Below are 15,596 nucleotides of genomic sequence, written 5' to 3'. Positions count from 1 at the left end.
ATGTTTGATTTCTGAGACAGGGTTTCTCCAGGTGTAGCCCTGGCTGTCCTGGAACTTGTTTTGTAGACCAGGTTGGCCTTGAACTCACAGAGATCTGCCTGCCTCTGCCTCCTGAGTGCTGGGATTACATGCTTGCACCACTGCGCTTGGCTTTATTTTTTATTTTTAAGATAATACTCTAATTACATTCCCCTCGTCCCTTTCTTCGCTTTAAACTCTCCCATGTATCTGTCCCTTCTCTCCTTCAAATTTATCATACCTATTTTTACATGCATATTATTGCATGCATATATATTTCTAAATATAACCTATTAAGTCTGTATAGTATTACTTGTATACGTGTTTTCAGGACTGGCCATTGGTACTAGACAACCAATCGGTGTCCTCTTCCCTGAGGAAGACCACTCCTCTTGCTCCCAGCTTTCTTCAGTTGCCTCTAGTTTTTGTGTAATGGATGAGGAAAAGCCCACTAAGGCTTATGCGCGCGCGCGCGCGCGCACACACACACACACACACACACACACACACACAAATTTTAAGACATGTTTTTGAATTTTATGTGTGTGAATATAGTGATATGTGTATGTATGCAGTGTGTGTGCGTGGTTCCCATGGAGGGCAGAAGAGGGCTTCAGATCTTGGAACTGGAGTTACTGATAGATGTGAGCAACCATGTGGCTGCTGGGAGGCACAGCCAGGTTCTCTGCAAGAACAACAAATGCTCTTGATCACTGAACTGTCTGTCCAGCACCATGATTTTTTTTTTTTTTTTTTTTTTTGAGGCTGAATAGAAAAAAGAAATAAAAAGGAAAGGACTGACTGCTCCTGAGAATGGTGGAGGAAAACTTTTATTATAGATAAAAGGGAGAGCATAGCCAGAGGCAGAGACATCTGGGAGAGGCCAGAGTAGACATGACCAGACTGAGCTGGGCCATGTGGGAAAGGGCAGAGGAAGAGAGAGGGGAAGAGAGAGAAGAGCCAGGTGCAGCACTCAGGAGGCCAAAGGTACAAAATGGCAGGTAACCAAAATGTCTGGATTATACAGGGAAGAAGCTGTGGGGGAAAGGTAGCCCAGCTCATGGGCCGGCGAATTCAGGGTAAAGAGCAGGGTGTGCCAGTCAGGCCCTGTGACAGGCAAGGACTGAGGGATACTGGGAGAACCTGGAGGCCAGGTCCACTTTGGTGTGTTAAATAGGCACCACAGCCATTTGTTCTGTTTTGAAATGTAATAGAGGTAGGGTTTCTTTGTGTAGCCCTGGCCGTCCTAGTGCTGTTATTAAGGATGTGCACCACTACCACCCAGTTTTTGTTTTTTTTTTTACCTTAGGGAGAGAAAAAATACCTGAAAAAGGTGCAGCAGATGGGACAGATACAAGAGCCAAACTGAATTGTGGAATTTGAAAAGATGTTTTCGGTTCTGAACTCTGTTTTTAATAGAGAAAAATTAAAAATGATGGAACATGTGAAATTTACTATGCAGGATATAGTAAAGAGTGGTCTTAGAACTACAGCAAAGAGCAGTGCAACCTGTGGTGTCCTCTTCACACAGAGTTCTTCTGGCCAGGGCCAGGCTTGTTTGTGATTGTTGCTGAGTTGAAGTTGTAGAATGTTCTTTTTTTTTTTTTTATTGCTTTTCCGTAATGGTAGATGTACCTAGGTTGAATATGTTGTAAAAAGTTTCGGTTCCAGGATATAATACTTGTTCTGAAGGTGTAAGAAAAAGTTTTTTTTCAGCCATAACACAGATTTTGGAGAACATACTGTAATTGAAGGAAAAGGCAGCGAGATGATAGCTGTTGATTGTTTGAAGCGTGCTGTGTTTTAGAGAAATTTGTTTTTCATGGTATGTTCACAGGCAACCTAATTGTAACGATTTACATCAATTTATTTAAAGGTTGTTGAACTTGTTCCATTCAGATTACTATGTACTAACCTGAGATTCTCTGGTCCTAACAGAAATTTCTAATAGTGTACAGGAGGTTGCTCTTTTTTAAATTATTTTTATTTTATGTTCGTTGGTGTCTTGACTACATGTGTATCTATGTGCGGGTGTCAATCTCAGGCAGTTGTGAATCGCTGTGTAGGTGCTGGGAAAGTGAACCCGGGTCCTCTGGAAGAAAAGCCAGTTTTTCACCAGTGAGCCTTCTCTCCAGCCTAGGAGGGTGCTGTTTACATACAAGGATGTCGTGAGGTTGAGAGATAGCTCAGTGGTTAGCTACACTTGCTGCTCTTCCAGATGACCTGGGTTAGTTCCTAGCACCCATATCAGGCTGCTCACAACCAGCTGTAAAAATCTTTTTATTAAAACTTAAACTTTTATGTGTATGCTCGTATGCAACCTGTGTGCAGGTGCCTGCAGAAGCCGGAGTGTCTCAGATCCCTGGAGCTGGAGTTACCAGCAGTAGTTTGCCACTGTATGGGTCCTGAGAAATGAACTTGGGTCCTCTGGAAGAGCAGCGAGTGTTTTCAACCACAAAGCCATCTTTCTAGCTCCTAATAAAAGGATTTCCTGTTGGAAATAAAATTTCAGTGACTTAAAAGTGAAGTGTCAGCAGCTGAAGAGATGGCCCCATCAGCAAGTGCTTACTTGCTGTGCAAGCGTGAGGACCTGAGTTTGGTCCCAGCACTGGTCTAAAAAGCCACACTCGTAATCTGACCAGCCTAACCTATTATCACTGAGAGCCCCTTTCTCAAAGAACAAGGTGGGGGCTGATTGAGACGACTCTGGCGGGGTCGAGGTGCTTACTCTGAAAGCCAGAAGACCCGTTGGGTCCCAAGGACGCACATTAAGATAGGAGAGAACCCACTCCACAGCAATTGTTCTCTGACCTCCACGTGTGCACAGAGGCGCAGGCCCTCCCTACCCTCGCCCACACAACAATAATAAATGAAGGGGAAAAGACCGACATCATGGTCAACGTCTGGCCTCCACTATCCTCACAAATACCGATGCGTACATTCAGGCAGTGTACATACAATGGAAACATGGTTCTTAAAGGAAGAAATTGATACTGATATGCTGTTCTTGGATCTGCAGGGCACTGTCCTCCCTTAGTTTGCTGTGGTTCTGCTTTCATGCAGCAGAGCTGTATCTTCTTTTTCTTTTCTTTTTTCTTTCTTTCTTTTGTCTTTTCTTTTTTTATGGTTTTTTGAAACAGGGTTTCCCTTGGCTGTCCTGGACTCACTCTGTAGACCAGGTTGGCCTTGAACTCACAGAGATGCTCCTGCTTCTGCCTCCACAGTGCTGGGATTAAAAGCATGCACCAATTCGCCCAGCAGAAAGAGCTGTGTCTAAAGCACTTTGCTGGGGTGTAGGAGTTTTCTGTGACTTCACAATCAGTGCCTCACTTAAAGCTGTAGTTTTTCTGAATTAAGAAAATTCCTTTAAATGTTACATTATGGTGAATTAAAGTTACTTTTTTGTTTTGTTCACTCCTCCCCACATAGAAAGGTGTAAGAAACTGGAAGGTCCATGTAGAGATGAAAGACGTTTCTGTTGTTAGGGTGCTGGCAGTTGAATCCGGGGCATTGGGCCTTCTAGTTAGACACGACCCAGCAGAGCTACATCTCCAGCTCAGTATCATGTTTTTGAGACAAAGTTTCAACTTAGTAGCACAGAGTAACGTTTGTGAGTCTTCCACTTCAGCCTCGAGTGCTGGGGTTACATGAGCGGGCCACCAGAGCCACAGCCAGGAGTGTGATTTCTTAACCATTTTTCTTTTGTTTTGTTTTTGAGGGGCTAGAGTCGGTTCAGAGGTTAAGAGCACTTGCTCTTGCTGAGGGATTCATTCACAGCACCTTTGTGTTCACTCACAGCCATCTGTAGCTGCAGTTCCAGGGGACCTGACATCCTCTTCTGGCTCTGCAGGTAGCAGGCACACGTGTTATACATCATAAAATAAATTATTAAAACACAAACAGAAGCTGGGGCTGAAGAAATGGCTCAGATGGTTAAGAGCACTGGCTGTTTTTCCAGAGGACCTGAGTTCAAGTCTCAGCACCCCCATAGCAGCTGGTAACTACTTATAATGGCAGTCCTGGGAGATCTGATGCGAACAGGCAAAGCACCCTTTTTTGTTTTTAGGGTTTTTATTTTATGTTCACTGGTGGTTTTCTTTACATGTATATCTGTGTGAAGGTGTTGGAGTCTCTGAAACTATTGTGAGCTGCCATGTGGGTGCTGGGAATTGAATCCAGGTCTTCTGAAAGAACAGCCAATGCTCTTAACCACTGAGCCATCTCTCTTGCCTCAAAATACATGTTTAATTAAGAAAAAATAATTTTATTTTGAAGTAATTTGTAATTTAAATAAAAATGAAGTGGAGCAAACGTTTGAAACTGAGATCAAGTCTCAATGTATTAGACTGAGGAGCGCCCCTCCCCTTTTTCTTTTGAGACAAGGTTTGACTGTAGCCATGCTGGCCTGGAACTTGAACGAGGCTGGTCTTGAGCTTACAGAGGTTTACCTGCCTCTACAGTGCTGCCGTTAAAAGTCACAAACAGCCATTAACCTCCCAATTTTCCCACTGACTTGCAAGTGTCCAAGAATTCTCTGGCAGTTGAAGTTCTTGAGATCCAGCTAGTTCCTCCTTTTCCTGTTCTTGTTCTCTCTAACCCCCTTTTTAAAGTTAACTTTTCGTAACAGCAAGAGGAATGACTTTCCGTCTTCTTGTGAAGGGAACCAGAAGGGGCTGCGGGCAGCTAGCTGTATGAGTGTGTGCCTGAACAAGGGAGCATAGAGAGACTGGAAGGAAGAAAGGGGAACTGGCTTCCCGGCTGCCGCCGTGTCTCTGCCCTGCACCCGCTTAAACTGGCACTGCACCCGTGCCCCTGCCTCCTACAAGCAGGGTCTGGGCATGCTGATGCACACCTGAAGTCCCACCGTGTAAAAGGAACTCATTCACCTGCTGCCATTGTTGTTCAAGGCTTGCTGCCTCCTCCTCCTATCCGAGGCCTAGTCCTGGGAGCGTCTAGCCTCCATATAACCCAAGCTAAACCTAAGCTAGAATGTTTTCAGCCTCTGACACTTAATGCTGAGCTCTGCTAGCTCTTCTGCCCCAAACTCCTCTCTCAGCTGACTTATTTATTCAATGTGGCTTTTCTCTCGGCCTCTGACTGAATTGCTCAGCTTAACCTCATACTAATTTTGTCAATATGTTCTAATCTTGTCTGGCTTGTACTGTCTTCTCCTGTGTCTAGTTTGTTCTCTCTTCAGCCTCTCTCTGTAAAACTATCTTCTCTCTTCCTCATTCTCCATAGTGCTCGCTTAAGGGCTCCCTTTCCTCTCTTCTCGTGAGAACTGGGCAAATCCTATCAGAATATAGGATTATATTCAGAATATAATCTTATATTCAGAATATAAGATTTCCTATGAAATCTCTTGTCGTCACTTTGTCTGCCACTCAGTTAGACAGCACTTTCAAACATGGGTGCTTCCTTCTACAAACTGACTAACTTTACCTTAATTGTTTGGGACCAAAGGTGTGTACCACCATGCCTAGACCTAAACTTTTCATTTTTTTTTTTTAACCTGAAACTTGCTTTATACCAGGCTGGCTTTGAACTCAGAGATGTGCTTGCCTCTGTCTCCTGGGATTAAAGGTATCACCACCCAGTGTGTCTGCATTCCAGCTAGATCACACAACCCTAGAAGGTCTTTGGATATGATCTCTTGCCAGAGTAGCCTTTTCTGAATTAAAATTCCTCTACACCCCCATTCAAGAAGCTGAGGCAAGAGGACTAGCTGTTTGAGTTCTACTTGGATTACATAGTAACTCATACCTTTAAAAAAAAAAAAAAGAAGAAAAAGGAAAGAAAACATTAGTAGGGCTCTGTTTGCATCTGTTTCAAGCTCAGATTCCAGAGAATTAATACTTCTTATTAACCTAAATTTGAGCTTTCCTTCATTTCCCATTTCCTATGAGGTACCTGAGCTCTGAAGTAATAACTGATGTTTGTGAGCTCAGGTAGCTCTGTGTCTTCCATTGACTGTTGGGTTTTCTTGCTGCAGGATGACTTCCTGATGCAGTCTAGTGAAGAGGTTGTCTGTGCAGACCTCCCCGGAGATCCACTAAAGAAAAAAGGTATGGTTCTCTTTTGTTGCTTTTTGGTTTTTTAAGACAAGGTCTAGCTGTGTGGTCCTGGCTGGCCTGGAACTCATGGAAATCCACCTACCTCTGCTTCCTGAGTGCTTGGCTTTTTAAAAAAGTCATGTGCCATTGAACCTGTGGGGGATTTTTTTTTTTTTAAAGTATGTATGTGTGAGTTTACTTAAATATGTGTATATCACGTGTGCAGGAGCCAATGGAGGCCAGAAGAGGGTGTCAGCTTCATTGGAACTAAGTTAAAGGCTGTTGTGAGCCACCATGTGGGTGCTGGGTACCCAACCAGGGACTATGGCAAGAACAGTAAGCACTCTTAGTCTCTGAGCCATGTTTCCAGCACTTAAATTTGGTGTGTGTTTGTTTGTTTTTTGTTTTTTTTTTTTTAATTTTAATTTTAATTTTTGGAGACAGAGTTTCTCTGTGTAGCCTTTGCTGTCCTGAACTCACTTTGTAGACCAGGCTGGCCTTGAACTCACAGCAAGCGATTTGACTGCCTCTGCCTCCCTGAGTGCTGGGGTTACAGGTGTGTACCATCATGCTGGCTAAATTGGGGTTCATTAAGAAAAGGTTTAGTTGTCTTTTTTTGAATGGTCACCAGAATACACTCTTATAGTGTTTTTTTTTTTAAGCTGTTTTTTTTTTTTTTAAGATTTTTTTATTATTTATTATATATACAGTGTTCTGTCCGCTGGACGCCAGAAGAAGGCTCTAAATCTCATTACAGATGGTTGTGAACCCCCATGTGGTTGCTGGGAATTGAACTCAGGACCTTTGGAAGAGCAGCCAGTGCTCTTAACCTCTTGAGCCATCTCTTCAGCCCTGAATACTGTGGCTTTTTTTTTTTTTTTTTTAGTTACCTTTTTTACCATATTGTGTTTTGTTTTGTAGGGAGGGGTGAATGGAGCAAGAAATAGAAGAGAAGGATGAGGATAGAGATTGGTCTGGGTTATGGAGGAGTGTGTGAGGGCACAGGCAGTGGTGAGCCCAGCCGTGCAGTGTTGCGTGCTGCCTGGGCTCTGAGGCTAAGTCAGAGGCTGAGTTGTGGCAGTGTACAGCTTGTGTTCTCCCACTGTGATCTTCCGGATTTGAGTTTAGATCAGGACCTGACATTTGGCAAGTGGAGTATGTAGGTGATCTCTGGGGCTAAAGGTAGCGGGATAAGCCTCTGGGCCTGTAACTTTCCAATCTTCTCATACTGCACTTGGAAGCAGTCAGTCTGTAGTCACAGCTTCTTTTTTCTGGGTGTAGTTTTTCTAAACAGGGTTTCTCTGTGTAACCTCGCTGTCCTGATACTCACTCTGTAGACCAGGCTGGCCTCCAACTCACAGATCTGCCTGCCTCTGCCTCCTGAGTGCTGGGATTACAGGGGTGCAGCACAACACCTGGCCGCTCTCTTGCACACACACACTCTCTCTCTCTCTCTCTCTCTCTTTCTCTCTCTCTGTTTGGTTTTTTGAGACAATTTCTCTGTGTAGCCCTGGCTATCATTGGACTCATTTTGTAGACCAGACTGGCCTTAAACTCAGAGATCCATTCATGTACATCTTTTCAGGACTTTTTGTTCATATCCTACTCTCCAATCTTTATCAGGTCCTTGCTCTCCTGGAACTTTCCTTGTAGACCCTTCCCCAGACATAAGTAGGGCCTATGCCCCAAAGTTTCCACAGCCTCTTTAACTAGAGTTAAAGATAGATGTGAGCTGCCCTGTGGGTCCTCTACAAAAGCAGCCAGTTCTCTTATGGTTCTGGTATTGAATTTTTGTATATTTATTTTCCATTAACATTTTTATAGCATACTTACTTTTGAATTGGTGTTGGTATTGAACAGTTTATGTTCACAGAGAAGTTGAGCCTTTTCTACAGTATTTCCATATTTCCATACAGGTATGTATGGATAGTGTGTAAGTGATGTGGTTTGGATTAAAGTGGCTCCCAAAGGCTTTGTTTGAAGCATTTGTTTGAATGCTGCCTTCCTTGTTGGTTGGAACTGTTTGGGAAGGATTAGGAGGTGTGGCCTTGGTGGAGGAGGTGTGTTACTGGGTTTCAAAGCCCTGGCCATTCCCAGGTAGCTCTCTTCCTCTTTCACTAGTGGATCAGGATGTAAACTCCGCTCTAGCATCATGCCTGCATCGCTGCTGCCATGCTCCCAGCCATTATGATTTATTCACCTTCTGAAACGCTAAGCCCCAATAAACTTTTTCCTATATAAGTTGCCTTGATCATGGGGTCTCCCTCCTGCTGGCATCACAGGTCTGTCTCTAGTAAAATTCCTTTATACACTATTTACATTCCACACAGAAAGGTGTTTTGCTGTTGTTTGCTTTATTAGTTTAATAATGGCAGTTTTCATACTACTCAGAAGTGAAAGGAATAAACCAAACATCCATGTTCCTGTTGCTCAGCTTCATTAATGATCAGCCCAATCTTACAGAAAGGCAGTTATTACAAGTCATTGGGTTTTATAGCACCTAGAATTGGTTCCAGTAGTCTATCATTGAACTTTCTTCCTAGCCCTCTTTTCAGCTTTTATCTTGAGTTGCCTGGGCTGACCTGAAACACCCTCTTATAGGTCTGACTGTCCTTCATTGTGCCTTTTTGCCTGAGCACCTGAGTAGCTGGGATTACAAACTGGCATCACCTTTTTTGTTGTTGTTTTTTGAGACAGGATTTCTCTGTGTAGTCTTGGCTGTTCAGGACTTTTGTAGACCAGGTTGGCCTTGAACTCACAGAGATCTACCTGCCTCTGCTTCCCAAGTGCTGGGATTATAGGTATGTGCCACTGCATCCAGCTTAAACTACAACTTCTTAAGACTGAATCAGGCTTACATTTCTATGTTCATTTATCTAGTGTCGTCTTTGAATGTCAGGTAACATTGAGAAAGGTGGTCTTTATTTTTTTCAAAATTGGCTGCTTTTTTTGGCTCTTTATCTTAGTTTGCAAAGAAACACAAAACTGCTGGTATGTCATATGAAGCTTTTTGATTGCCTTTTCCTTTTCAAGTTGATTCTTTCTGTTGTTGCCATTGGATGCATGATGAAGTTGACTTAGGTAGAGCAGCTTTTCTATTTTAATTTTTAAATTATATACTGATTTAAGTTTCTTTCTCTTCTGTAAAAGGAAATGTACACAATACAACTGGAACTCTGCCAGAACCCACTGAAGACATACAAGGTATGAAAGCCAGGCACTACGGTGGATAATAATGAAGGACACAAGATGGCACTGTGGGCCAGCTGGGGCAGTAAATGCCCAGGAATAAACAAAATCATGACCAGCGGGGAACTTTCAGAAACCAGAGCTTTCATTACCCTTGAACCTTTAACCATTGTGGACCCTGAATTAAAAAAAGCAACTCTTTTTTTTTTTGTTTGTTTGTTTCATTTTGTTTTAGGAGACAGGGTTTCTCTGTAACCCTGGCTGTCCTGGAACTCACTTTGTAGACCATGCTGGCCCGTGGTCTTCACAGAAATCCATGTGCCTCTTCCTCCTGAGTGCTGGGATTACAGGCATATGCCACTATGCTCAGCTAACACAAGCAATTTTTTTTTTAAGATTTTATTTATTATGTATACAATATTCTGTCTGCATGTACACCTGGATGCCAGAGGCGGCACCAGATCTCATTATAGATGGTTATGAGCCACCATGTGGTTGCTGGGAATTGAACTCAGGACTTTTGGAAGAGCAGCCAGTGCTCTTAATCTGAGCCATCTCTCCAGCCCACAAAAGCAATTTTTAAAAAAATTTAATTTATTTTTTATTTTATGTGCTTTGGTATTTTAATCTTTTGTATGTCTTTGTGAGGGTGTTGGATCTTGGAGTTATAGACACTTGTGAGCTGCCATGTGGGTACTGGGAAGTGAACCTGTGCCCCCTGGAAGAGCAGTCAGTGCTCTTAACTGCTGAGCCATCTCCAGCCCCAAAAGCAATTCTTAAAGAAAAGCAATGTGGAGAATTACTAACTTATCCATTTGGTTGTCATTACCAGGAAACTGTACCATTTCCAAAATGAGCAAAGGGAAAGAAGGGTTATGTGACTTAAATATTGTCTGTGAAGAAGATGACAGTCACCAGCACAGGCTCAGCCACCGCAAGGACAAATGCAGTTCTGCACATGATATTTCCATTTCTACGGGAAGCATGGATTCTATAAAACCCTCAGAAGAAAATTCTGAAATTTTATCACTAACATCATATTTGTCTGGCCCAAGATCCTTAGAAAAATGTAGTTTTGAAAGCAATAGTTTGATAAAGGAATCTGCTGAAAAAATGCACAAAATTGATCAAAGCAAGGAGTTAACTTGTGGAATAGAAAATAAAGAGCAGTGTTGGAGGCACAAGAGTGAAAAAGGGGGTCTCTTTCTTTTCAGTGCCAGACAACAAGAACTGGAGAACAGTAGGGATGGTTCTAGCAAAAAACAGACTGTAGAATCCAGTAACCACAGCAGCTGTTGCACTCAAGCTAGTTGTTCCTCTATAGAGAGCTGTAGTTCCATGACTAATTCTTCTGTTGAAGCCACAGAAATAATGTTTAAAAAAAATGACCTGAAAATTACTTCAAATATTAACAGTAATCTGATAAACTCTGAAGACCATAGAGAAACTGTCACTGATTTGTACCATCTGGAGAGACACTTTGAGGAAAGCAACTTCTCTTTGTTGGTGGATATTGAAGAGCCAGAACAAACAACAGGAAAGTCCAGTGCATTAAACAAAAAGGCTCACAGTAAAGACTCTAAGTCTGTAGTCAGCATCCAGAGGAATTTGAGTGACTCTCCACCATCCACTGGTTTTCTCTCTGAAGGAACATCCCTTCAGAGTTTGAAACCAGAAGATCCAGTAAGCTTTGGACATAATAAAATATCGAAACCTAAGACAAGTACTGCAAAATTATCGTCACCTCCAGAAAAGCCTGTTGAGACGCCACATGTCAGTGTCTCACATTTAGGTAAATTGATCATTGCCTATGAGGTGAGTGAACTTTCTGGTAACAGTGAACCGGTTGCACACAAAACAGAACATGAATGTGTTTCACATCAACAAGTGCCCCTTAATTCTCAAGCCCGTGTGACAACTGACTCTCTACTAAGTATAAACAGAGAGATGCCTTCAGCAACATGCAGAGATGCTCATGGGAGCCATCATTCTCTGGAGGATGGAGCAAATGTTATCACTGATACTCAAACCATTCCTGCTGAGACAAAAATGGAAGCCATGTCTCCACAAGGTGACAAAGCCTGTGGTGCCTCTTCATACATACAAACCCTAAGCATTAAAACAAGAAGCCCAGAAGGGCAAAAAGAAATGGCTGGTCTACATTCCATGCTACTCTCAAGAGTGAAAGAAGCGGCTGGCTTTTCCTTTGTCACAGAATGTCAAAATGTTCAGCCTCAGGATATCCCCAGCTGTCACTGCATAACAAGAAATGCATCTGAAAAGAACATGTGTTCTGCTTGTGCTGCCAACAACTGTGTAAGAAAATGTGGAGATGCTCACTGTATCAATCACTGCTTCCAAAGACCACAAGATGTTGTGGAAAATAGTACCCTCTCAGAGAATGGATCTGCTGGAAGAGAGACTCGAATCATTCTAGGAGGCAAGATCAGGAATGAAGTGACAGCAGGGGTGTCAGATAGTGGCTCTCTGAATATAGCCACTCATGTGGAAACCAGTGAGGAAGCACTGGGTGGAAAGAAACAAGATAAATACAGAGACACTGAGATATATAAACACAGCACCTCTGCTTGTAACACACAAGAACTAAACCAATCTACAAACATTCCAGGTCCTGAAACATTAGTGGACCAGTCTCTGACTGTTACTTCATCTCATTTTAAAGCCATGTGCCAAGCAGCTGAAAGTCTTGACCAGAAAGCAGATGAAATCTCTGATTGCCAGAGTAACCAAAATAGTCTAGATAAAGGCAGAAGTGACAGTAAGGCAGCTAGGAAAGGACTAAATGGTGGCTGTCAAGAGACTTTCCCTGAGGTAAGCCACAAGGACAAGGATCTGATTATCAGTTTAGGCAGTAAAATCCCTCTGTCTTGTGGTAGTTTAAAGAAAAAAGATCCCCAAAGAGCCTTTGAAGATATTCCTGGTTCTGAAGGGTGCACACAAAGTATGATAGATATGGTATGTCCGGACTGCACAGATGAGCCTACAGAGAGAATGCTGGGTGTGGAAGCATTTAGTTTATCTGGTCATTGTACAAGGCAACACACACTGGCATCCTGTGAGACCTTAAGGAGAACCTCATCTCTTCAAGGAGAATTGAATGTTGTATTTACAGATACAACTGGTCAGGACTCAGAACTCCCAACTCCTGCTCCCTCTACAGGAGACTCTCCTGAAATACAAAAATCATGTGAGAAAGAATGCAGATGTCTAAAAGTCCGTGAAGGCGAAGAATGTCCAGACTCTGCCCTTGATCGTGAAGTGGAATCTGTTGCAGATCGCGAACCACATGTAAGAGCACTGGCTAGAGGAGGTGTGTCTTTTGATTATATTCCTTGTGAGCATCAAGAGAAAGGTGCATCTGTGACAGAAGGACTGAGACTAGAAGCAAATTCTGAGTTTGGCAAGGAGAAAACCTTTGGATCATCATCAAATGGCTCAGTGTCTTGTAGGCGTGGAGACTCTGTGGAGATGGTGCATTCCTGTCTGTCTTCTCAACATTCCCCAGCTGATGTTCATGGTGAACCACCGAACTTGAAACACCTATTTAAACCCAAAGATGGTGGAAGGCTTTGCGAAAATGTCAAGGATTGCACAGTCCTGTCTGACATGAAGGAAGGAATATCAATGGATTTAAGTAATCCTAGTAAAGGAAATGGCACATACACCAGTGTGGACAAAAATGTTTGTAAAGCTTGTTACTCTTATGAGAATTCCATTGATAAGTATTTGCCTATGACAAGGGAAACAGCAATTAAAATGAATGAAGAAGAAATGGAAGACCATCAGAAGGGACCACTGGGTCACTTACCTGTTGGGGAAAAATCTGAGGAGACCATTACTAGAGAAGGTCATGATGGTAATTTTCCTAAGAGTTCTCAGACCCACATGAAATGCCACAGAGTGCAAAACGTTGCTGAAACCCCGCAAAACCAGAGAATTTGGGACTACAGCTTGCCAAAGGAAGAACATAAATATCAAAAGGGCACACTTGCACTGTTGGAACGGCAACCTGTGGCTGACCAGGATGAGTCCATGATGGAAGAAGTCACCCTAAGAAAGTCAACCAAGGACAAACTTGCTAAACAGAACCAGAGGTTGGGAAACACAAAAGAAGAGAACTTATGTCATCCATTAAAGAAAGACATTGAGTTATGCATAGGTCCTTGCCTTCCTGGTGCCTCCTGGAAAGAACATGACTCCAGCTCTGCTGGAGGTGATCAAATACATGGTGCCTTCGTGACTATCTCATATCAGCAAAGATTGCTTCCTGTAAAGAAGCAACCTCATCGAACGTGTAAGAGAATTTCTTGTCCAGAGCCAGTCACCATGCGGAAAAAGAGAAGTAAGGTGAGGAATTCTGAGTGTGGAAAGAGTTTCTCTAACCCAGTCCCCACAAAAGCACACAGACTTCTCAGCCCATGTGCTGTGCCTGCCCTGCCATTGGAACCTGAAGCAGTAGCTACCAAGAGCTTGTGTAGCCACATACCAAAGCCGAAGGCTACTCTGTGCCATTCGCTGAGGAGCCTGAGTTGTAGGAAGCCTACCAAAGAATCAGCCTTACTAAACAAGCTGTCTGTCCTTGCCTCCAAACTGGCTCTGGCAACAAAGCCCCAGAAACTGAGATATCGGCGCTATTCCTCTTCCCCTGTTCCATTGCCTAAAAACTGCAAGCGCCTCAGATACAAAAAGCTCCTAGATGGATTTTCATATAATGCAATGCGGTTGGACCCATATTTGGCAGCTGCTGGGTGGAAGAGGGGGTTTAATAGTAAGCCTTTGGCACTTTATTCTCTTGAAGCTGTGAAAATGAGCTTCATAGAGTTGAGCAACAAGATGCCATCCCTGCTGTTTGGTAACGAATTTCCATTTTCCTTTCATGTGAAATCAGCCTCCAATTGCATGGTTGAATCCTCCAGGACTTTTCCTGAGCACTGTGCTCCATCGAGGCTTGCCTTAGCAGAGGCCTCCCAGTGCTCAACTCCACCTCCCAAGTGGACCTTCTCTTTTTTATTGTCCCACGGTTGCCCTGGGATGGCCACATTCAGGGAAGACACTGGCCTCTGTAGTCACACACATACTCAGGCTCCTCTCCAGACTACAGCTCCTTTCCAAGACTATGGAGGCACTGCCATAGTTCAGACCAGAGCAGACTGCTCTGTCCTTGGCCTTCACACACTTCTAGCACTTTGTTCACCAGGATGTTACCGAATCTGGACAAAAAAACGGAACTTCTCCAATCATATGCCTATCATGCAGAGGCTCCTCTTGACCCAGTTTACACAGTGCTTAAAAGGGTTAAGGTCTCCAGCCTCTATAGCGGACAAGGTCTTCTGTTCTCTGCCCTACTCGGTGGGCCGAGTGTTGTCCATTTGGAGCCAGCATGGACCCTCCTGTACCTTCAAGCTGCCAGCTCTTCACTCTACTCAAAGCAAGCAGCAGGGGAGCCTGAGCACCCAGGGCAGGTAAGAGCTTGTCTCCTGTTCTCTCAGTGTGTTCCGTGTTTGTCTCCTCTCCTGCTGGTGGGGAAAAAGGAGGGCGATGCTGCAGGTGCAGGGCTGTCTGCTGGAGGCCTGGCTTCTTGTTATCTACATTGTTTACATTGTAAAGCTCCTGTTGAAAAAGCACAGCAGTAATTTTTTTCTTTTCCCATTTTGCAAGACAGGGATTCATTGTGTAGCCCTGGCTGTCTTGGAATTTGCTCTGTAGACCAATCTGGCCTCAAACTCAAGAGATTCAGAATGCCTGTGCCTCACAGTTGGCTAGAATTAAAGATACATGCCACATGCATGCTGTATGCCACCATCTTTCATTGTTTTATTTGTGATACTGTAGCTCAGGTTGGCTTGGAATTCAACATCTTGCTTTGGCCTTGAGTGCAGGGATTACAAGTATGAACCATCATGCTTCAGCTGTCTCTACATTTCTTTCTATAGTATAGGCTTCAAAGTTCACATTTGTATACGCTGGTTTTGGGACTTTGTAGTGAACTGGAAAGAAATTCCTTTTTTTTTTTTTCGGGGGTGAGGGGAGGTGTGTTGAGGGGGTTCCTCTGGCTGTCCTGGGGCCATGCTGTAGATCAGGCTGGCCTCAAACTCAGAGATCTGCCTGCCTCTGCTTCCCAAGTTCTGGGGATTAAAAGCATGCGCCACTACTGCTGGGCTGGACAGAAGTTCTTGTGGTTTCACTGTTTAGAATAGGGGAGAATAATTTCGTCAATATTATTGTGCCCTAAATGATGTTAGAAAAGGACTAGGGATGTAGCTTAGTGGTTTGCTTGGTTATTATAAGACTGTAGGTTCAATACCTAGCTTAGAG

At 43.4% G+C, this 15,596-nt stretch overlaps 1 protein-coding gene across 2 annotated transcripts in view; it reads left to right on the top strand.

Moving 5' to 3' along the window:
- Prr14l (proline rich 14 like) overlaps positions 1-15,596 on the top strand; it is a 69,285-nt gene that overhangs the window by 13,654 nt on the left and 40,035 nt on the right. For both annotated transcript variants that reach the window (XM_055623851.1, XM_055623852.1), the window contains exons 4-6: positions 6,011-6,083; positions 9,222-9,275; positions 10,093-14,743. In XM_055623851.1, the coding sequence (XP_055479826.1) occupies positions 6,011-6,083; positions 9,222-9,275; positions 10,093-14,743 (4,778 nt within the window). The remainder of the gene's footprint in view (positions 1-6,010; positions 6,084-9,221; positions 9,276-10,092; positions 14,744-15,596) is intronic.

The sequence above is a fragment of the Psammomys obesus genome, unplaced genomic scaffold, assembly GCF_907164565.1.
Source record: "Psammomys obesus unplaced genomic scaffold, mPsaObe1.curated_primary_1811, whole genome shotgun sequence".
NCBI lineage: Eukaryota > Metazoa > Chordata > Mammalia > Rodentia > Muridae > Psammomys > Psammomys obesus.
Note: the sequence above shows the minus strand (reverse complement) of the source record. Positions and strands in the feature narration are given on the sequence as shown.